A 22762-nucleotide genomic window follows, 5' to 3' on the forward strand; every position below is an offset into this window, starting at 1 on the left:
GTTTTGGAGCGCGTCGCGCGCACACATTTCAGCCTGAGGAACGGCGTCTCTTGTGTGGATTGTGCTTTCAACGTTTTATTATCAAACATGTCCCGCAATTTAGCAACAGTGTAAGACGGCATCTTACAACAATCACCGATTGAGCTGATTCTGCCGTTAAGTTTGGGTTTTAGGGAGGAACGAATGCGCAGCGCTGTGAAGGGAAAGAAGTTGCGCAATACGAAACGCAGCTAGTTTTTAATAGCTTTACCTCATGTCTTCTTTTGTATAATCCTTAGAAGCCAAATTCTAAATAAAAAAATAAAATTAGCTTAATAAAACAGCCACAGGCCTAAAGTGTAAGCAGATGTTTGAATGTTTAGTTCTCTCTTCTATCATAACTAAACAGTGCTTTCATGTTGCGCGTGCTGAAGCTCCTCCAGCACGATCTCACTTCTGAATTGCGAATAGCAAAAATGCATCATAGACAAATGTTTGAAAAACAGCTGGCGACTCTGGTGAGATAGAATTTGCAAGATAATGTATATATAGCAATAATAAATGTATGTGTGTTTTATAAATTTCTCCAGTACGATAGCAGAACCGTTAACGTCAGAGCTTATCGATACTCCGTCTTTCATAATTTATCCCCGGGACCGATTAAATACCGGGTTTCAGTACCCATCCCTAGTCAGGTGTCTCTAATAGGACTGTGATTTACAGGAGACTTTCTCAAGGAGCTTTCATAACTAACAGGTAAAGTGAGGGAGTAGGTGGGATGTGGATGGAAAGAAAGCTGAATGGTAGAAAAGATATTTTGGGGAGAACAGAATTTAAAAAAGTGCTAAAAATACTGCAACCTGAGTGTCTTATTGCTTTAATAAACATTAACAACAGCAAATGATAAAATACGCCCATGTTTAATCAATTTTGTTTGTTTTTATTATTACTTAGCAGGACTCCAGACTCATTCTTCCCCCTGGTCGCTCTTTTGCGACTAACTTTCCCAGTTGGTCACACGAGCAAATGACTTGGTCGCAATCTCTCTTTTTTTTTTTGCGCTACAACATGGGATTAATCAATGCATGCTGATGAACATATATCATAGTTTATAGTTATATGGAAACGAAAGTGGTTAACATTCAACCCGTTCTTTTTCATCAGTAGTATTATTTGTGATTTGAATTTTGTGAGCGGAAGTTCCTCTTTTGCTGAAAACAAAAAGAAAAGTAAAACTAAAATTGCTGTCGGTGACAGTGCTTGCATGGTTTTTTCCCCCACAAGAATACCAGCATGTTCACCCTTCTCTGGTTTAAGAAGCAGTCTTTTACTTTACTTTAGCTTAAAAACCATCCATCGTTTCCTCAATATTTGCGCCATTTTTGCTGCGCGCACCTTCGCGCTCCTGTTGACGCGGCGAATATAAACCAGGCTCTACACTCTTAAGTACTGCGCAGCTCAAACGAGTATCGCGGTTTCGTTATGCTTTCAGTTTCGTTTTCCATTTGATGTTTCTCATATGCAACAGAAATGGCAGTGCTTAATAAATTGAACATCGCCGTGGTCGCGCCAGTGGGGCAACACACAAAATTTAGTCGCACTGGCAGTAAAAATGGTCGCAGTCTGGAGCCCTGCTTAGTAGTAGGGTTTAAGAAGCAGTCTTTTACTTTACTTTAGCTTAAAAACCATCCATCGTTTCCTCAATATTTGCGCCATTTTTGCTGCGCGCACCTTCGCGCTCCTGTTGACGCGCGAATATAAACCAGGCTCTACACTCTTAAGTACTGCGCAGCTCAAACGAGTAGCGCGGTTTCGTTATGCTTTCAGTTTCGTTTGCCATTTGATGTTTCTCATATGCAACAGAAATGGCAGTGCTTAATAAATTGAACATCGCCGTGGTCGCGCCAGTGCGACCGCACACAAAATTTAGTCGCACTGGCAGTAAAAATGGTCGCAGTCTGGAGCCCTGCTTAGTAGTAGTAGTAGTAGTAGTAGTAGTAGTATCAATAATCACAATTTTAATGAACAATTATTACAAATAACACAAATCACAATAAATAATTGCAGGCTGTTTACAGTTGCTGCAGAACAATAATACAGAATTCAATGGATGTGCAGTTATGGGTGTGTGAATACTGAGTCTCATGTGACTCATTTAATCAGATTTCAGAGCTGGAATATTCAGTTTTTTATTATTGTATAAACTGCCTGAGCATTCTTTGAAAAATTTAGATTTCTCATATCTCGCATAACAAAGTGTCCAAAGCGGCGGTCACACATGACAGCACTGATATGATGAGAGCCTCACGGACAGCTGAGCTTCTTCATCTGAATGTCCATATCTCAAGCTTCCTCATGACGGTGATAAAGCCTGTCAGCTCGTCTCAGTGTGACTGTCAGTGCTCTTCACTCTGCCATGACTGCTCATACTGCAGTACACTGACCTCAGACGCTTCCAGTGACCACATCAGCATCTTTCATTTGCTTCACCTCTGCTTCCAATTTATTATTACAGCAGTATTTATTTGAGATATACATTTCTAGATCCTTTTTTGGATTCACATTTCCTGTCATTGTCTGCTGTAGTGTGCTTGGTTATTGCTGGTTTATTTACAGTGTAAAAAATGTTTTGTCATGTACCCTAACATTAGAACATCTAAATGAACTGATTTTATTCAAGTCAACATGATTTATTTATTATTCATTAGAGATGCACCGATCGATCGGCCAGGGATCGGAATCGGCCGATTTTCCTCATGATCGGCCAGGATCGGTGACCGGCCGGTCAGTCTCACTTCTTTCCGATTCCGAGCCGATCCATTTTGTTACCAGCGGCACAGGCAATAACATCAGCCGCGCATTCTAGCTCTCTTCTCTCCGACGACCCCTTCTCTCTCACACACGTCTCATTCGCTCCGGTTAAATAGTGCTTGTATTGCGCATTATTTTAGTCATTCCCGTAGGTTTCGCGCTTACACCAAAAGCTTGCGCACCACCACTGATCTATATTAGTGGATCGTACAATCCGCACTCAGTCTCAGCTTGTGAGCCACAAATACCAAAATGAGTGGCTAACTGCGCTAAAACGTCTAAATACATACACAATTATGTCAAAATGCCCGTTTCGGCGAGTATCCAGTTAAACACAATCGGAATCGGCCAAGAAAATTGCAATCGGTGCATCTCTATTATTCATGTATTAATGTGACTACAGTAGATTACACCAATTAAACGAAAGCAAATAACCTGGATTTATTTATTTTTCAATTCTGACTCTATTTTTTATTAAATTATTGTTTATTTTAAATAGTAGTTATCCCCTTGTTCTGTTTTGATTACAAAAAAAATAGAGCTTTTTAAAAAAAACAGGTAGACACATCAGTATAGATTTATAATATTTGCAATGATGTTGACTATTATGGAGAGATTTAGCAGAGATAAATCTTTATAAATAAATCTTATTATAAAATACTTTGTGGAATGTTACAGTAAATAAAATTACTATGCAATGTAGGCATAAATAAATACATTTAGTAAATGCATAAAAACATGTCATGCCCTATTTCTTTATTTGTACTGACTTTTCATTATGCATATTTATTGAATGCAACATCATTTTATGATATATTGAATCTGCTATATTTTGCTTCAAGGTGTGTAGTTTATTTTGTATTTTGTGTGTTTTATTTTTAGGGCTATTTAATGTGGTATTTTGCATACATTTTATTTTACATTTTAAATAATTATTTATTCATTTTTACATTTCATTGTACATGTATCTATTGCAGCATTCCATGACATAGTTTAAAAATATATATTATTATTTTAATTTAGTCTGTTAAATACCTTTATAGACTATTGTACATGTTTCCGCCATATTGGTGCATCCCTTATAAATATAACTTTAATAATATGCTCGAACAACAATATATATATTGCTTTGAATCAAATCATCATAGGTTTGAAGTCTGATAGTCTTATATAAGAATAGTATGTTTGATGAGTGTTATTCTCCTGCAGTGACTCACAGTCAGATGAGTTCAGTCACTGTTTATCATGACGTGTTTTCTCACAGAGTTTGTGTTTTTGTTTTTAAAGCATGAAAGAGAGGCTATGTGATCGGGGGAATCCCCTAGTGCATGATGGGATATTGGAGGACTGTGGGCAGGGTCAGTATTAGGTCATCTCCATCCAGTTACTTTCAGTCATTCTAGTCTCTCAGGAAGAATACGAATGGAATGTGAAATACTTCATTTGTGTTCCAGTATGTCTCATTTCGTGTAATCATCAGAGGCTTGTCACGCCAAACGTTTCTGTGTAATACCTTTCAGACAAGGGCGTTAAAAACAGGGTGAAAAAACACTGTTCACTTCCACTCTTTCAAATGAGACTTTTCTCTTTTCAGTTGAGTGTGAGAAGCATTTGTCTCATCTGTCTGATGCACAGTATATTCAGTTTTTATCCACATGACTGCTTAATTGAACATTTTATTTAAAAACAAAAAAAAAACATTTTTTTCTTCCCCATTTTTACATTTTTTTTTCCACTCATTCCAGTCCTCATAAGAGTAATATCCAGTCATTTTAACACTAATTTATAACACTATTGTTTTGTTTATTTTGTTTTTTATTTTCACTCATTTCAGTCTACATACCGGTAATAATAATATTAAATTATTTTATCATTATTATTTATTTATTTATTTGTTTGTTTGTTTTCACTCGTTCCAGCCCACATAAGAATAATATCCAATCTTAATTAACACTTATTTTATTCTGTTTTATTTCAGCTCTTATAAGAATAATATCCAATCATTTTTAACATTTATTTATTTATTTATTCATTTCAGCCCTAATAAGAATAATATCCAACATATTTATTTATTTATTTATTTATTTTCACTCTTTCCAGCCCACATAATAATAATGTCCAATCATAATTAACACTTATGTATAACACTGATTTTATTATATTCTATTTTATTTCATTTCAGCCCTTGTAAGAATAATATCGATTCATTTTTAACACTTGTTTATAACACTTTTATTTATTTATTTATTTTATACTTATTTATAACACTATTTCATTTTATTCTTGGGGTTTATGCTGTTCAGGAAAATGTGTAGTTAATTTCTATTGTATTGTTTGAGTTGGTAATAAACTAAGGGAGGTGGATCTTGTAATTTATTGCTGCACTCAGTAGAGGGTGCTCTTTTTCATCCATAACAAGCCAGCTACCTGTTTTCCTACTGACAGCAAAGCAGTGACACCCAGAATGTGTTTACATTCAAACTAAAGTTCTGTTTTCAAGTAACACCTGACCTTAGCAGAAGCATTAACATTGTTAGTTAAGCCTAAAATAAAGTCTAAATGTAGCTTTCTGTCTGTCTCCAGACCACTCCAGCTCCAGCGGCACATTGTCTTTCCAGCCTCTGCGCTCGCAAGGGCCCATCCCCACGGCCCACGTCATGCCATCTCCGTCCAGCTCCAAACTCAGTGTGCCCTCTGCCCCCACCAGCCCCTGGAGCAGCTGCCAGCTCCCTTCTCCCCTCGACAGCCCCCTGGACATGAAAGACCCTCGGCCGGTGCGCCGCTGGTCCTCCCTCACCCGTCTTACCGGCCAGGAAAAGTCCACCCCTCCCGGGAGACCGTCGTACCGCATGGACCCGCACGGATCCCTGGATCGAGGTGTGCTCTATGGCTACCGACAGGATCCTCTTTATTCAGACGGCTTTCTCTCTGAGAGCCTGCACAAACTTTCCACCAACTCTGACTTTACTAAGTACGACCTGGGCAGCAGTAACACCCTGGGGAAAACTGACTCGTCTTGCTCCTCTCCGCTCAAGCCCAGCACGTTAGACCTCACCTACAGTGCCTTACCAGAGAGCAAGACGCCCACCATCGGCCTGGCCGGGCCCGGGCAGAGAGGTCCCACGCTTAGGCACCAGGCCGTGGGAGGGTCGCCCATCCAGCCGGCTGTAAGGACTCAGATGTGGCTGAGCGAGCAGATGGAGTACCGGCCAGGACCGGAGGGATGCGGCTCGTGGCAGCAGGAACAGCAGCAGCCAGAGCGACTACGACAGGAAGCGGAACTCCCACAGGTCAGTTTGCAATTGCTTTAACAGGGAATGCAAAGATGGAAAAATGCATGGAGAAATGTTTTATAAAAGTTGGTTCACAGCGCCCTCTGCTGGACAGACGGTGGTAGGTGAATTGTCCTGTTTACAGCAAATATGCTTCATTTATCAGACTCGTGTTTTTTTTTTTAAATACAACTTGTGTTTAAGGGATGTTTCAGATAACATCCACACCAGTAATATTTTAGTATTAATTATATACTATTATCGCATGTATTAATTATTACTAGTCATTATTAAATAAATGTTTTAGTTTTTGTTTTAATTTCATTTTAGTTCAGGTTTTATTTTTTGTTATACTTTTGTAATTTTTATATTTTATGCATTTAAAATTGAGTATAATGGGATGAATTTAATTGATTGTGCTAATGACCACCAGCGTGTCTCAAATGCTGATGAATGCTGAAGAGTTGAACTTTTATTGAACTTGTATTGAAATTAAGTTAATGCTATAAAACCACTGTGAAACTTTAGAATCAGGTATATTCTCTAAAAACTGTGTTACTTACCAGTAGGGCTGCCACTAACGACTATTTTTATTTCAATTAATCTATCGACTAATTTATCGATTAATCTAAACGGTTAATTTCCCGCAACAACAAAATAATCTACAATTTTACTTAAGAATATTTTATTAAACTATATTTCATTAAACCAAATGAAATCCAAAAGTAAAGTGCAACATAAATGCAAGAAGCAACTGTCCATCTCATAGTCCAAATCACTGAAATCAAAGTTCAGTATTATAGTGTAAGAATGACAACATATCCACGTGTTCTAGTCTACTAATAATACAATTATAATCAAAAACACTTTTTAAAGGAGTATTTACCAGAAATATTATTTACCAGAATTTATTTAGGAGAAAAATGTAAATGTGCAGTATTTCTGAAAAAAAAAAAGAAGAAAAAACTTTAAAAAAATTTTTTTTTATATAAATAAAATCAATTAGTTGGAGATGCTTTTGATTATAAAAATTTAATGGAACCATTAAAATGGAATCCAGAAAATAATGGAAAACAGAATTTGATAAAGATAAAACTGTGAAACTCAATTCATTAGACAGGCTTTTTGATTAATAACCTACACGCATGTAAATAATTAAAGCGCATATACTGTATTAGAACTGCATCGCATGTAATTATTTAATTAAATCGTAGCTTTTGTGAATTCACAATTATGCTTAATTATGATTTAATAATAATGTGTTTTATACATTCTCGTCTGTGAAATGCGCCACTTCCGGTATTTTGCCGGTTAGTCGACGCGAGCAAAATGAAGTCGAGGATTTTAAAAAATCGAATAGTCGAATAAAGTCGACGAATCGCGACAGCCGTACTTACCAGAATGGAGCCTGGTAGTTGGAGGGGTTGAAGAGTAAGATGGATTCTTGACGTCAAACGATAATAAAAGTAATTTCAGAGACAGAACAAGGTTATGATTGAAATAATGTGCACGGTTCAATCATGCCCAATATGACCATGATCATGCATTAAGAAAGTAGATTAGATTGATTTCATGTTGATTATGGTCTCCTGTGCCGGGTGTCTATTTTTGGTAAAGACCAAGTGTTTGTTCCAAATGGACTCTGCAGGACTTCAATATTTGCTGATATCTTTGATATTCTTTGCTTGAGACTCAAAATGTCTTATTCAGCTCACAAAGAGACACATATTGTTATCAGTGTAAGTGTTTTATTCGCAGCACTTGCTTTTATTGTCTTATTTCTCAAATGCCTGCACTGCACAGTAATTCCTTCCCATATATGAGTACAAGTATTTCATAGATATATTCACACAGATTTGAACAAGAACTTAGTGATTGCAGAAAATAATATATAATATCCTTCCATTTATTATTAGGAGTACATCCACAGCTTTTTTTTTTTTTTTTTGCAGGAAAAATACAGATTTTTAATAGTGTCACTGTCAGTGGTGTGCCATGTGATTTGAGTGCTCATCTATGTTTTCAGTTTTAGTTCATTTGACCATGTACTTGAATCCAAACCTGCTGTTCACAGAAAAAGATCTCATTTTGATCTAAATCCCATTGTTTTGGAATTGTTGTTGGTTTTGAGATGTAAGAGGCAGCAACCACTAAAGGGCGTAGTGACACTAGTTTTAACGCCTCAGTTTTTTTTTTTTTTGGTAACTGTGTACCAGCATTTTTGATCGACTATCAAGTTTTGAATTTTTTATAATGTTTTATTTTTTTATTTTTTTTTTGTGAGTGATGAAGTGGAAATCAGTTTTTAGCATATACCTTACTCCTCCATTAAGCTCTAGCAAAGCGTGTATCATACGCTAAAGTTGTTAACTGATATTTTTAACACCAGGCTTTCAAAACGTCCCTACTATCTGATTCAAATGAGTGAAATATGTGCCCTGAGAAATAATAAAAAAAGTCTCTGTGACAGTGAAAAAAAAAATAGAAAGGGGAAAAGTCTACATCAGAAAACTAGCCAATCAGAAACATTCTCTGCCTGTCAATCATTTTGCACACACTGTAAAAAATGACCGTGAATTTAACGGTAAAAGACTGTAAAAATGCTACAGTAAAAACCTGTTAAATGGTTAACGGTAAATTCCCCTACTATATACGGTGAAAAAATGTATTGGACATTACATGTATTGGACATAAATTTTACGGTAGTATACCGTTTTTGGAAGTGAAAAAGACTGTATAATTTACAGTGAATTACCGTAAATTGTTTATTGTTTTTTTGTTGAAATAACTGTTTCTTCTTAGTTTTTTCTTAGTGCAGGTTAATCTGGTCATGTAAGGAACCTTAAATTGGTTTTGGAGGTAGAGAGAGTAGGAGTCTCTGAAACATACGTCCCTCTTATACCAATAATTCTTGTTTCTGGCCATTTCGGGTCACATGAGCTTGACCAGAATAAGCATGAGCAGTAGAGCCACAACAATAAGCAGGAAGTTGAGCAGCAGGTTTAGTCCTCGGTTATTGATCAGATCCATAGTGATGGGATGGAGATTTCCTGGGTTGTTCAGCTGTGTCGAAGTGTATCCCGAGTGTGATCGGCCCCAATTGGAGGTTCTTCTTGTTTGCCAGTGAAAAGGAGGATGAGCAGGTTACATCACGCTGGTCTCTCACATGCCGTGGAAAGAGCTAAACATGATTGACAGACTGACATGAGCTTTTCTGATAAGACAGAGTCATATAAACAGACAATAACTGGTTCTCTTAAGGGATAGTTCACCCAAAAATGAAAATTTGATGTTTATCTGCTTACCCCCAGGGCATCCAAGATGTAGGTGACTTTGTTTCTTCAGTAGAACACAAACGAAGATTTTTAACTCAAACCGTTGCAGTCTGTCAGTCTTATAATGACAGTCAATGGGCTCCACGGCTTTGAGAGTAAAAAAAACATACACAGACAAAACCAAATTAAACCCTGCGATACATTGAGGTCTTAAGACACGAAACGATCTGTCTGTGCAAGAAACTGAACAGTATTTATATAATTTTTTACCTCTGATCCACTGCAATGTCTAAGCGCGTTCACAACATCCGGCGCGTGACGCGTGTACGTGCTCTGGCATAGTAGACATAGATATATATATATATAAGTAGATTCCTCATTAGTGACTGTTTCTATGGGCCGCGATACGTTCCAAAATTGACAGACCCGTCAACGTATCTGGAGCGGTCGAATAGGGCATCTATACATATCTATGATAGTAGACGCATGTGCGGAAGCGATCTGTCGTGCGTATACGTCACTCATTATTTACACAGTGCAGAGAGATTGCGGACGTGTTCACTGGCACTGCGATGATATAAAGATATTTAGAAGTACAGGTCATCACAATGGAAGACAATTTTGATATATCATCAGACAACGTGGAATTTTTTGACCAAACGTAATTATTTGACGTCACGCGCCGGATGTTGTGAACGCTCTCAGGACAGTTGGACATTGCGGTGGATCAGAGGTAAAAAATTATGTAAATACTGTTCAGTGTCTTGCACAGACCGATCGTTTTGTGTCTTAAGACCTCAATGTATCGTCACGAGCCGCAGGGTTTAATTTGGTTTTGTCCGTGTATGTTTTTTTTACTCTCGAAGCCGTGGAGCCCATTGACTGCCATTATAAGACTGATAGACTGCATCGGTTTGAGTTAAAAAATCTTCGTTTGTGTTCTACTGAAGAAACAAAGTCACCTACATCTTGGATGCCCTGGGGGTAATTTTGGGGGGAACTATCCCTTTAAGTGTTAGTAAACCAGCTTCCTGTGACTTTATCAATGAAATACTGGCTTGGATCATTGAACTGAATTAGTACAGTGGGAGTATCAGTCAAAAACAGAAACGGCACACTTTTTATTGCACACAAGTGATCATGTAATGTTTTTATTGAGCAAGTGTTTTTCAGTTTGGCACAGTGTGTAACAGAAGACGTGGCTCACAGGTGACATGCAGTGACGGGATACTGGGGATAGTGACAGACACATGGAGAGACACTTGCATGCAGCATAAGTTCACAGTGAAGGCTTGTCAGTTCTTTAAATCGCCCCAGAAAATGGAGCTCCAATCCTGTTTTAGTTGCAAGCTGATTTAACTCATTTCTAATCAATTGTGCTGTTAAATCAATTGTACACTATTGTACAAAAGTTTGGGGTCAGATTTAAAGCTTCTTATGATCACTAAAGCTGCATTTATTTGATAAAAAATACAGTAAGAACACTAGTAATGGAAAATAGTATTATAATTAAAAATAACAGTTTTCTATGTTAGTATAATTTAAAATGTATTTTATTCCTGTGACACAAAGCTGAATTTTCAGCGTCATTACTCCAGTCTTCAGTGTCACATGATCCTTCTAATATTCTTATTTGCTGCTCAAGAAACATTAATATTATCAATGTTCAACAGTTGTGCTGCTTAATATTTTTTGTGGAAACTGCAATACATTTTTCTCAGTTCTTAGTTTTTTGACAAATTGAAGGTTATAAGAACAGATTTTTTCTAGCATGATAAATGTCTTTACTGTCACTTTTGATCAATTTATTGCATCTATGCTGAACAGACGTTTTCATTTCTTTATAAAAATAGAAACAGAACTTACTAACCCCGGACTTTTGAACAGCAATGTAACTATTTTTGTCAGTATTAAATTAAATATGTGTTTAATTATACTCAGTATTTATATTTACTTTATTAATTTTGCCTCGTCCGCTGTCTTGGATTTACTTTTCAAAATGGCACAATTTGGCTTTTCTGCTTAGGATACATGTCATGCTGCCTTAGCATTTGGCCCAAATTAAATTAAATTATATAATTAAATTGTGTGTGACATTATCAAATATATTGGCATTTTAATCATCTGACTGTCTAGTTACGACACGATTGGCCCCTATGTACAGTCCTTCGCCCTCATTGGCTAGAGGGAAACCTGTGGCCCCTCCCGCTCACATTAGCAAGACAATGATGTAGATGAGCAGCAGGCAGATGAGGATGAGGCAGAAGTTGATGAAGAGCTCCTGCATGTTTTGCTTGGCCTGCTGGGGAATCTCCATGGTGGACGCCCGCCGAATGGCCGCCCGCGTGATGTGCTGCACCTTCTCCATGTCGAGGAGGGGTGGGTGGGACGGATTAGTGCGGAGGAGAGAGGAAGAAGGACGGCAGTACCGCGAGGTGGAGTGGAGAGCCGCGTGAGGAGGAAGCAGTGCTGGTTGTTGTGGTGATGGAGGATGTGATTCGGCTGGCTGAGGGAAAGGAGCAGGAGATGAAAGAGTGAATGTGCATGCAGATTCACACGTGTCATGCAGGTTTGGTAGATGTTTCAGAAGATTTTGACACCATATAGCGTCCTTCAAGCGATAGTTCGTCCAAAAATGAAAGATCTATCATCATTTATTCACCTTCATGTCATTCCAAACCTGTATGACTGACTTCCTCTGCAGAACACAAGAGAAGATATTTTGAAGAACATTGGGGTCCAAATAACACGGACCTCTGAATATCTTATTTTGTGTTCTGTAGAATGGGTAAAGTAACTGATTACATGTAATCTGAATTCCATAATCAAATTCAAAAGTAATCTAAAAGTAGTCTGATTATATTACCTAAAATGTGCAATGTAATGGATTACGTTACTAACTACAATTTTTGCCATGTAATTTGGAATCAGTAACGGATTACAATTTGTAAATGAATGTAAAAAGTAACCCAGCTCTGTCTGCCTTTTTTTTTTTTTGGGGTGAACTATCACTTTAAAGGTAATTTCACATGATTAGCATTATAGAAATGTAAAAGGCCACTTGGACTTTCACATGTTTTTACGATGTAGCAAGAAATTGTCAGGTTTATACAGTGTGAACGTACAGATTTGAACTTGGAACAGGAAAAACGTTGATTGTTTCAATGCATCACAAAAAGATTCACAAAATTTTAGTTAAAGAATGATGGTACTATGACTACAAAGAAATAGACTGAATTATGGTGCATTAACGTCAAGATCTCTTCATAAATTTTAAATTATAAGTTCAACTTATAAGTTAATAAAAAGTCAATAAAAACATATTTTTAATCATTGCTTGTTGTATTGTACTGAGACTAAATTGTTGTATACACTACTATTCAAAACTTTGGGGTCAGTAGGATTTTTTTAATGAAAGAAGTCTCTTATGCTTAACAAGTCTGAATTTGGTGAATATTAAAAATACAGTAAAAGCAATAATATTGTGACATTATTACAATTTAAAAAAAATTTTAATGCACTTTGTCAATGTTGAAAACAGTTGTGCTGCTTAATATTTTTGTAGAAACGGTCATTCTGTATTTATTTCAGTGTACTTTGATGAATAGAAATGAACAGCATTTATTTGAAATAGAAATCTTTTATAACATTATAATTGTCTTCATGGTCTTTTGATTTGATTTATTTCAATGTAATGCATTTTTGCTGAATAAAGCAATGCATTTCTTTAAAAAAAAAAAACGAAATCTTACTGACCCCGAATATTTGAACAATAGTGTACACTGTGAGACTTTTCCATTGATCATCAGCTGTGCTTTAAAAGGTCAGAGGTCAAAGTTGAAGTAGTTTGAACGGCGCACACTTTCACTGACTCTTTATAGCATTCAATGCATTTGCCAACTTTGATGCAAGTCAGATGAAATGGCTTTTAGTCTCAAACAGAGCATGTCTATGCCCTAAATCGTTAAGTTTCAGATGTGTCACCTAAAAGAAAGATGCTTGACAGGTTCCTAAAATTAAAACCCCAGGGGTCTCGGTTCGTCTGGGTTCTTCTTTCAGAGTGGATTTTACAGTCTTATTCTTGCTTAGATGCACTTGTACAAAGCCTTGGTCTATCATACTTTGAGTGCAACGTCATTAACCTATTATTATTGAACGATTGCTAGATGAGACTTCAGCAGCACATATTGTGTCTTTATATAACTGTCTTTGAGGTGGTTTCAGAAAGACGTTTTATATTGATGATTTTACATGTGTACAAAACAGCCTAAATCAGGATTTAGCACTTCGCCTCCAGAAAGATTAGATGAAGCCCTGTTTTCACTGAAAGATAAAGTGGCCTTGATTATAAATCTTTGCGTATTAGCGGAGCTCTTGTCTTAGAAGAGCTTATCTCGCTCTTTCAGACTGCTGCTCATTCCTGTCTCCTCAGATCTGTAGGGAGTTCTGTCTTACGGATGCGTTCGGCAGCATCGTGGACGCAGAAGCGCCTGTGGCCTGTGTTCTCATTGGCCGCTGTGTTGCGTTATCTGCTTCGCCCGCAGTAAGGTTATTCTTAGGAATGACCTTTGACGGTCGCAATATTCCACTGAAACCGTGGCCAGGACTTACCCAGAATCCCTCAGGAGCCGGACTCTATTTTACCAAGTACAACTTATCACCAAGAGAGTCATGAAGGCCTGGGATGATGTTGTTGTTGTAGGATATGTAGGCTGTGACTACTTTAGCCTAATGGGAAACAGGATGTGTAGGATTGGTTGTTTTGGTAGTGACCTGTCTGATCGTGCTTGACAGAAACCTGTTCCTTTGCAACAACTTGTAAAGACATAAAACAGGCCTTTAATGGCGTGCATGGTATGTTCAACAATTTATGCATTAACACAATTTGTGTTGTTTAAATGGCTTCTTGACAGGAAAATGGTGTATTTCTTGTTTTAGTCTGTTCCACTTTAAATTAGGGATGGGTCACTGTTGTTAACTACAACAACTGACTAATATGTTAGTCAGGTTGACTAGTTTTGGATTTTGCATTTTCTTTTTTCTATTGATATTTTTAGCAGCTACATCAATTGACGTGCTTTCAGTGTGCGGCTTTTTAACTGTTTACTTTGTGTTGTTTTGAACACCTCACACCATGAACATTGGGTTTTTAAGTTGATTTACATTTGAAGTCAAATTAAAACTTGTCTTACAACACAACAATCCATCTTGTATATGACCCCTAAAAAAATACACCCAGCTGGAGTCACGTACAGCCAAACCCAGCCTAATTAAACACCTCCAAAAGTGTGAATATCAGGACTGGAAGAATGAATATAACTGATAAAATCCTAAATGGTCATGGAAAAACAAAGTGGTGGCAATTTGTATAGTCAATATTTTTCTTTTTAGTGCGCGCATATAGCGAAATGAGTTCTCTTTCGCTGCTGATTGTGTTTCAACGGCTTAAAATCACTTGTTTTTAAACCGCAATGCTTAAAACCGCAAATTCCACGGTTGACAAATTCCTACCGATTAATCGTGTCTATTGTATATTGCCCACCCCTAGTTTTAATTATTTTACTAGAAATTACTTTGTAACTTTTTTTGCGATCTTTATGCAATGATTTTTAAAAATCCTCATCAAAAAACAACTAGGGCTGGGATAATAAATCGATGCATCGCGAATCGAGAAATGATTCTGCATCGATTCTGAGATTTTCCGAAGGCATCGCGATTCTTTCGTGAATCGATTCTGAGCTTAGTTTTTAACAGCAGATGGCACTGCGTGCTTTAGAAATAGCCGTATTCTGCTTGCTTCCAGTTTCTTACACACGCACCACTTGAACCCAAAATAATCATTCATAAAGTTCGAAAAGGTTGAAGCGAATTACAAGGATGTTCACAGTGGGCTGTGTTTACATTAATATCGCATCATAAAAGCCGTCGTTCAAGTACATTTAATCACTTACATTACTCAGCCGAACGCACAAGCGCTCTTCTTCATGAGCATTTGAGTGTGCGGCTAAAAACTAGCCTAGAGCGCCATCTGCTGCTGTTAAAAACTAAGCTCAGAATCGATTCGAGAGAGAATCACGATGCATTCCGAAAATCTCAGAATCGATCCACGAATCGCAATGCATCGATTTATTGTCCCAGCCCTACAAACAACTGGAAAATTTGTGGTAAAAATCATGAATCCTAGCAATTTATTGGTCAGAAAGTTTGGGAAACCTGTATACAGAGCTTCTTTAAGACCGGTCAACTAGTTGTTCAAACAACTCACCAAGACGACACTATTTAAATTATGTGATTTTGGACATCCCTACTAGAGTTGGCTGTTTTTGTTTAATGATTGAAGGAAAAACACCTGAAAAGTCTTAGGAAAATGGTTTGTTTGAAATGTTAATAATTGGAGGGTTTGCATTGTGTATTTTACGCAGTATAAGTCTTAAGAGTCTCATCTCAACATGAAAAGCCATGTTTTCAATGTTTTGTCAGCGGAATGATTGACACTAAGCTACAGAAAAGTACAACCTACACTTCCCCACCGCTTGTTTTCATAGTGATTCTTGCGTCCAGCTGACCGGTGTCACTGAACAAAGACGTTAAGTGTACGAGTGACTGACAGTGAAGCCTGGAGTGGAGCAGTCCATTCAGGCGCCCAACGCAGGCCGCACGTGACACAGAGGAGATAAACCCGCTGCTGGTAACGACAGGCTTTGGAGAGATGTTTGTCAACACCACAGGGCACCAGAATTCCAGCACCCTAGTTAGCTAGTCAGGAGTCCTGTCCGCATTTACCGCTGGGAATGATACAATCATTAACAATCTCCTTAGGAGGGTATCGAGCAGGTCATATGTTTAAGAGACCCTTCCTCGTATGGCTATTCAACTCTCTCAAGTCATCCTTTGGCAAAAAATGTCAACTCGTCTGCACTGAAATGCACAGAGAGAGCCAAGAAAGTTGTGAAAAAATAAAACAAGCGGAGCAAAAATAAGATGGAATCGCACCGAAGAAGGAAATCATCTGAAAGGCTGGCTCGGAGATTTCCCAAGCCTGTGCATGCTTATGTGCATATTTTTTACTCTCTGCTGTACAAATAAGTCGACGTGAGGCAGAGCGAGTGCACTCAGTTGGCCTCAATGCTGAACTTTCCATGATGGCATTGTGGAGCAATGCAGTGGGGGGTTTTTGTGGCTTGGTGACGCCTCTGAGAGCATGACTCTTAACAGGTAGGACAGTGCCTGTTGAACTGGCTTTAGGACAGACATTTTTGGCCATGCACTCTAGGGCTGTGCTGATAGAGTCATGTATTGATATTTAATATTTCACTTTATTGCTTTGAAGCTTCAGATCTTTTAGATATAGTATTAATGATATAATTTCTTACAGTTCAGTTAGTGAAGAAGTGGAAAGTCTGAAACTAGTGTTGTAGAGATGCAATACTGGACAAAAGTGAAGCAAATCAGTTTAAAAGTCATACAGCAGATTCATTCTCTCACTGAGAGAATTTCACATTTACTGCAGTTTCATTTGCAGTACAGTTTTGAAAAAACTTTCAACTTAAAAACGTAAGTTCATCTGCAGCCTTAAACTTTTATAGTTTATATAATTAACTTGGTTGTGCAAAACTTAACTTAAATTACATTAAACTGACTTTACAAAATCAAGTTCAATTTCATAAACTTATAAAAAAACATATTAAACTTATTTTAATATGTATATATATATATATATACATGTATATTATTTTAATGCAATAAAAGATAGCATGAGCATTATATATGTAATATAAATTATATAAAATTGAGAATCTTTTCTGATAAAATATCATTTTAAAAATTTTTATGAAAATAATATACATCTATAAAATAAATTATAAAAAAGTATATATAATGTTTGGTGATATTATATATGTGACCCTGGAGCACAAAACCAGTCTTAAGTTGCTGGGGTATATTTGTAGCAATAGCCAAAAATACATTGTATGGGTCAAAATTATAGATTTTTCTTTAATGCCAAAAATCATTAGAATATTATGTAAAGATCATGTTTCATGAAGATATGTTGTTAATTTCCTACCGTAAATATATCAAAACTTCAGTTTTGATTAGTAATATGCATTGCTAAGGACTTCATTTGGACAACTTTAAAGGAGATTTTCTCAATATCTCGGCCAAATATTGTCCTATCCTAACTATCCAAGCTTATTTATTCAACTTTCAGATGATGTATAAATCTCAATTTCAAAAAATTTACCCTTATGACTGGTTTTGTGGTCCAGGGTCACAAATGACTATGGGAAATGTTGCCTGGGCAAAATATAATAAGTTATATTTTATACTGACATAAAATACGTTTTTTTTTTTTTTAAATACTTAAACTTTTTTATGGTCTTTTTTTGGTGTTATATGCAGTTAACCTTTCCTCCTCTGCAGGGCCGCAGTGAATGCAGCGAGCTCATTTGTGCTGAAATGAAGGGCTGTCAGAGCTCCCAGCGGAGTGTAAATGTGGGGTGTTGTGTATAGGTCGGAGTCAATCTAGGTCACGTCTCCCCGATTTGTGTCGGGAGAAGAATGAGTCTGGCTCGCTGTTTATCATGAGTACACAGAGCGGCGCAGACCCAAACATCAAAACTCTGATTAATCTCTGACTCTGTGCATTCAGACACGTCGTCCACTGCTGTGTAAAGTTATGAATATAAAATACAAAGGGTAACTGTTGAATAACCATCTGATTATTTATCACAAAAATATATTAACTGCATTGTTGCTTGTGGAAATGCGTATGCACGGAGCGTTCAATGGTAAATAGCCTCGTCAACTAATTAATATTAATAAAGACCTTTGAATTTAGGCTGGTTTTGGATTCAACTGACTCCATTCTCTTTTTTTCCACAGGTGCATTTTTAAAAGTCAAACTGTTTTTAACTTGACACGGCATCCTAAGAATGCTATGTTTATGAAGAGATGCTCATCAAACAGCACTAGACACAATAGTCAAATGTGGTAACTGTCAAGGACGACTAGACAAACATTGTGGGCCATCTTGAAACTGATATACAAGAAAATGTTACCTACCTAAATCTGTAGATGGAGAGTATTGGGATTCAATCCTGTTGCTCTGGTTTTAGAGGAAAGGAGGGTCTGTGGCAGCAATGTGGAGTTCGAAAGTTTATGGCAGAAAAAGTGGAGGGGTGGAGTAGAGGAGGAGAGAGAAAAGAAAAGAGATGCGTAGGAGGGGTCTGAGCTCTCGCTTTCTTTCTCTCATTTTTTATTTGGAAGTAGATTTACAAGCTTTTATCCTTACATAAGTGCAGCATACCAAAATGAGGTTTTAATGGGCAGTATTTATACGATTATTTATTTATTAAATATTAAATCTTTATTAAATATTTAATTGGAAGCAAAATTCAAATAAATGTATCCAGGTTTAAAATAATATATTAAATTTATATACAGTATACAGATATATATATATATATAAAATGTATATATTTATTATTTGATAGAGTATTGATATTATTGCTGTATTTATTTTTATTATATTTGTTTTGTTTGTCAGATTTTACACTGAGGGCAAATGAAGGTCTAAACTAAATAAAAAAATGAAATAAACTTATTTAATGTATTGATTCATTTTATTTACTATAATCCTACTTACATTTGAATGGACATTAAGTTTGCATGGATAAAAATTTATAAAATTAACTTTCCCCTGAGAAAACGCTTTTAACTTTAAATATCTTTTAATAATTTTTTTAATATTCTTTAAATCGTTTTTTATCTTTTTTTTTTTCATGTGCATCTCTTACTTACATGTATATTATGGGCCTTGCCTAAATTTATTGTCTCATGATAAAAATTGTGCATTTATATTAAGGTGACACATTTTGCTAAGCTTTTCCCTGCTGCATGTGCCAAGTAGGCTTGTGAGAATCTAAACAAGCAAAACAGAAATATTTGCAAACAGTACTTGTGCTTAATATATTGTTTTCCTTGCTTTTGCATGCATCTCCCCATTACTGAACCGTTCAGCCCTGGTTGAATTTACTCTGTAACTGTATCCGGCAGCTCTCAGTCTCACTGGTGGATTAATACAAATATTCTCTTGATGTTGCGGCCAGGACAGCATGTGCTAAATGACTGGTTCCATTGAGAAGGTGATACCTATGTCCTAATAGACTATAATCATCTTCGAACTGTGGTTTAAGTGCATCCTCAGGGGGCTCTGTGAACTTTCTTGCATATTTGAACTTTTTTTCCTCATTGTTTGAGTTCTATTTTGAGATAAAAACATCCCGAGTTCTCTTCCTTATAAGGAGCTCTGTTCACTAGTCAGGGAAGCTCTAAGAGCTTGAAGAGGACATGAGGAATGGAGAGGGCATTATGATGGCATCTGATTTCAACGGAGCCTCCAGCCAATGCCAAACTGTTTTTGGCGAAGTCTGGATGACCGCCACTTGACCAAAACCAAGCCAATGTCTAAAAAGTCTTTAAAATGCACACTAGATGCCAAAGTTTGAGGGTTGTTGTTATAAAATGATGTCCATGATTCAGCTTCATCAAAAAGACTTTTTGAAGAGGTTTTGCTGGTGAACACTACAGCTGTGCGTCTAAACCAGGACTAATCAAGCATAAACCAATTATTTTAAGCAATTCCTTCATCTCATAGTTCCTCAGATCTTTCTGAATGTGCATTAGTTAGCGTGTTAGTTCTTCTCACTACCATAATCCCAATGCAACGGGACATCGTGTGTGCCGTTCGGCTCGGTAGACGTACTGTCCTTTTTGGAAGAGGAGGAGGTTAATTGAGGAGGTTAGTCCTCTCTGGTGACCTTGTCCACCGTACTGCGTTTACAGAGTGTTTATGGCGTGTAAATGCCTGGTTGCCATGCGCATGCATACACATTGTCCGTTTGCCTGTGCCATGCCCTCTGACAATGCTGGAAAGTTTGCTCGTTAGGTGCAATACATCCATGTCTCACCTCATCGTTCAGCTTAGCACACTCGCTCCCCGGATCCAACAGCTGTCACCAGAACACACACACACAGAGGTGCCCCTTTGGGTTGTGACAGAGTGTGTGTGTATATACAGTGACCCTCAAAAGGTATTCGGACACTCGAGTGACACTTAACATGTCTGAATGTCATTTCATTAAGTGGCATCTGTAAACAAATGCTGCTTTTCTCAGAATTAACTTTCTAAATTGCTATTTAATAGCATGTACTTTTAACTGGAGCCACAGTGATTTTAAGTGGATGTATGAAGTCATTCCTCCTCAAATTCACACAGGTGTTGAAGTGTCCAAATAGCTTGTGTTTGGTTTTCATTTTGAACAATGTTTTTTTTTTATCATTTAAAACCTAAAAAATCATTTGAAAAATTTTTTTATTCTTAAGTGTGTTTGTCTTTCTTTCAAATAAATATCACTTGGCTTGATATTTTGTTACTAAATCTAATCTACAGTATGTCTATGCAATAACGTTTTTAAGTGTTGCTTAAGTGACCAAATTATATTATTATTATTGTTGCTATTTTGAACAATGCACAAAGAAAAAGTGTTGTAAGAATTTTCACTAAATACATTTCAAAAAGAGACAGCAAGTAACACTGAATTAAACATGACATTTTGAAGTAGAAAAGCTGAAATAGTATTTTATTGTAAAATGTACACCAATAATATTTGTTATATTTACAACTTCAAAAAAATTAAAACTTTAATCCAACCTTCTTTTATAAATATTTTGCTTAAAAAGTGTGCTTGTGCAATTGTTCTTTCAAATAAATATTATTATGCTATAATAGTTTTGTTGCCCAATTTAATGCAATGACTTTCATACAATATATATACTGTATATATGTGTGTGTGTGTGTGTGTGTGTGTGTGTGTGTGTGTTGCTCAAAAAACTTGGTTTGATATTTAGTTGCCTAATCCAATCCAATTACATTCATACATTAATTGTAGCTTAAATGTCAAAATAAGCTTTGTCTTTATTTTGAACAGTACATCTGTTGTTTTATCATTTAAAAACCTAAATACCTTTTTAAGAAATGTTGCCTAAAAGATGTGCTTCTAGTTTTTTTCTTTCAAATAAATATCAGTTTGTTTAATATTTTGTTTCTTAATCAAATGTAAAGACATTTTTATAATTTTTGGGACACAGTATGTTCAGTTTTATGTATTTGCGCTGTTTTTATGTAGTGAGTATTCTAGATCTAGAATAGCTTGAAGCAAACCCGATATCACCTACCTGTGCTTAATACCGACAGGTGATTCTTATATAACACACTGCTGAACTCCCCGCTGCATTACAAATGGCCACAGCACTGTCTTTATTGGCAATTCTGAGTACCGCCACCTCGAATGGAGCCAGCGTGTCTACCTTGTGTTGTCCCAGAATGCCAAGAGGTTGATGGACGGCTGTCTGCAGGGCCTTGGAGTGGCAGGGTGTGATAGAGTTCAGGGAATTGGCACCAGATTAGCTGTGCAATGTGACAGAGTGAAACTGTTCAAGTGCTGTAGCCGAAAGGCATCAGACCTTTCCTGTGCTCTTTGCTGCTTTTGAGAGAGTGGATCTGACTTTTATACTGTTCACCAAGGGCATCCGTCCTCTGTGGAAGAATACCTCTTTCTAATGGCTACCAGACTAAGCTACATTTTTAGAAATTTTAGTTTTTACATCTGAAATCAATGAAATCACCTCTTGAACTCTTCAGCTCTTCTGAGCTTTGAGGATTTTATAAATCACTATAACTGGGGCATTAGGACCCATGCAGACCACAGGATGAGCACCCCCTGCTGGTCTCGCTAACACCTCTTCCAGCAGCAACCTAGTTTTCCCAAGAGGTCTCACATCCAGGTACTGACCAGGCTCAACCCTGCTTAGCTTCAGTGGGCAACCAGTCTTAGGCTGCAGGGTGATATGGCTATATATATATTATTTATTATTTATTTACAAAAATAGTGTAGAATTGTTATAATAATTATTACAGTAGTACTATTAGAATAAGAATTGTAGTTATAAACCGAATAAGAATTATATTTATAGATTTCACTATTAACCATAACCGCAATATAATTATCAGCTTATCGCAATTGAAGTTTCAATATATGTGCACCTCTTCCTGGAAAATTGATCAAAAATATGTTCCCCTTTAGTGTGTCCTGCCCAAACTACTTGTTTCAATAGGAAATGCGACGTCAAGTCATTTATTGTGGTGTTTAATGTGGATTTTGTCCATAGAGTTAATGTGGTAGTGGTTAATAATAGAATATGCAGAGGAGGTTTCTCAATTTTAAAATGAAGACCTATTCAAAGTTGTTGACTCGAGGCGAACGAGGACCAAAGGGAGTATAAAATTAAAGACGCAGCATTTTGCATTTTCTGGCCTCAGTCTACTGTAATGAATGAGGTTCCTTCTTCAAGCAGCTGTTCCTG

The 22762-nt window shown here is 36.8% G+C and overlaps 2 protein-coding genes across 2 annotated transcripts in view; one reads left to right on the top strand and one right to left on the bottom strand.

Moving 5' to 3' along the window:
* Positions 1–22762, top strand: part of LOC107727619 (centrosomal protein of 85 kDa-like) — an 82505-nt gene that overhangs the window by 33090 nt on the left and 26653 nt on the right. Inside the window, 1 exon segment of the mRNA XM_016537543.1 lies at positions 5374–6080. Within this exon segment, the coding sequence (XP_016393029.1) occupies positions 5374–6080 (707 nt within the window).
* LOC107727621 (cardiac phospholamban-like) lies at positions 8884–18537 on the bottom strand. The gene is made up of 3 exons (XM_016537546.1): positions 18401–18537; positions 11551–11843; positions 8884–9243 (listed from the first exon to the last, which is right to left on the bottom strand). The coding sequence occupies exons 2-3, from the start codon at positions 11703–11705 to the stop codon at positions 9225–9227; spliced, it is 174 nt and encodes a 57-aa protein (XP_016393032.1). The 5' UTR covers positions 11706–11843; positions 18401–18537; the 3' UTR covers positions 8884–9224.

Source organism: Sinocyclocheilus rhinocerous, unplaced genomic scaffold (genome assembly GCF_001515625.1).
Source record: "Sinocyclocheilus rhinocerous isolate Xijiao unplaced genomic scaffold, SAMN03320098_v1.1 scaffold185, whole genome shotgun sequence".
Taxonomy (NCBI): Eukaryota; Metazoa; Chordata; class Actinopteri; order Cypriniformes; family Cyprinidae; genus Sinocyclocheilus; species Sinocyclocheilus rhinocerous.

What these genes read in the sequence shown, in the direction of transcription:
- LOC107727621 (XM_016537546.1), bottom strand. Translation starts at nt 11,705, where the DNA reads ATGGAGAAGGTGCAGCACATCACGCGGGCGGCCATTCGGCGGGCGTCC.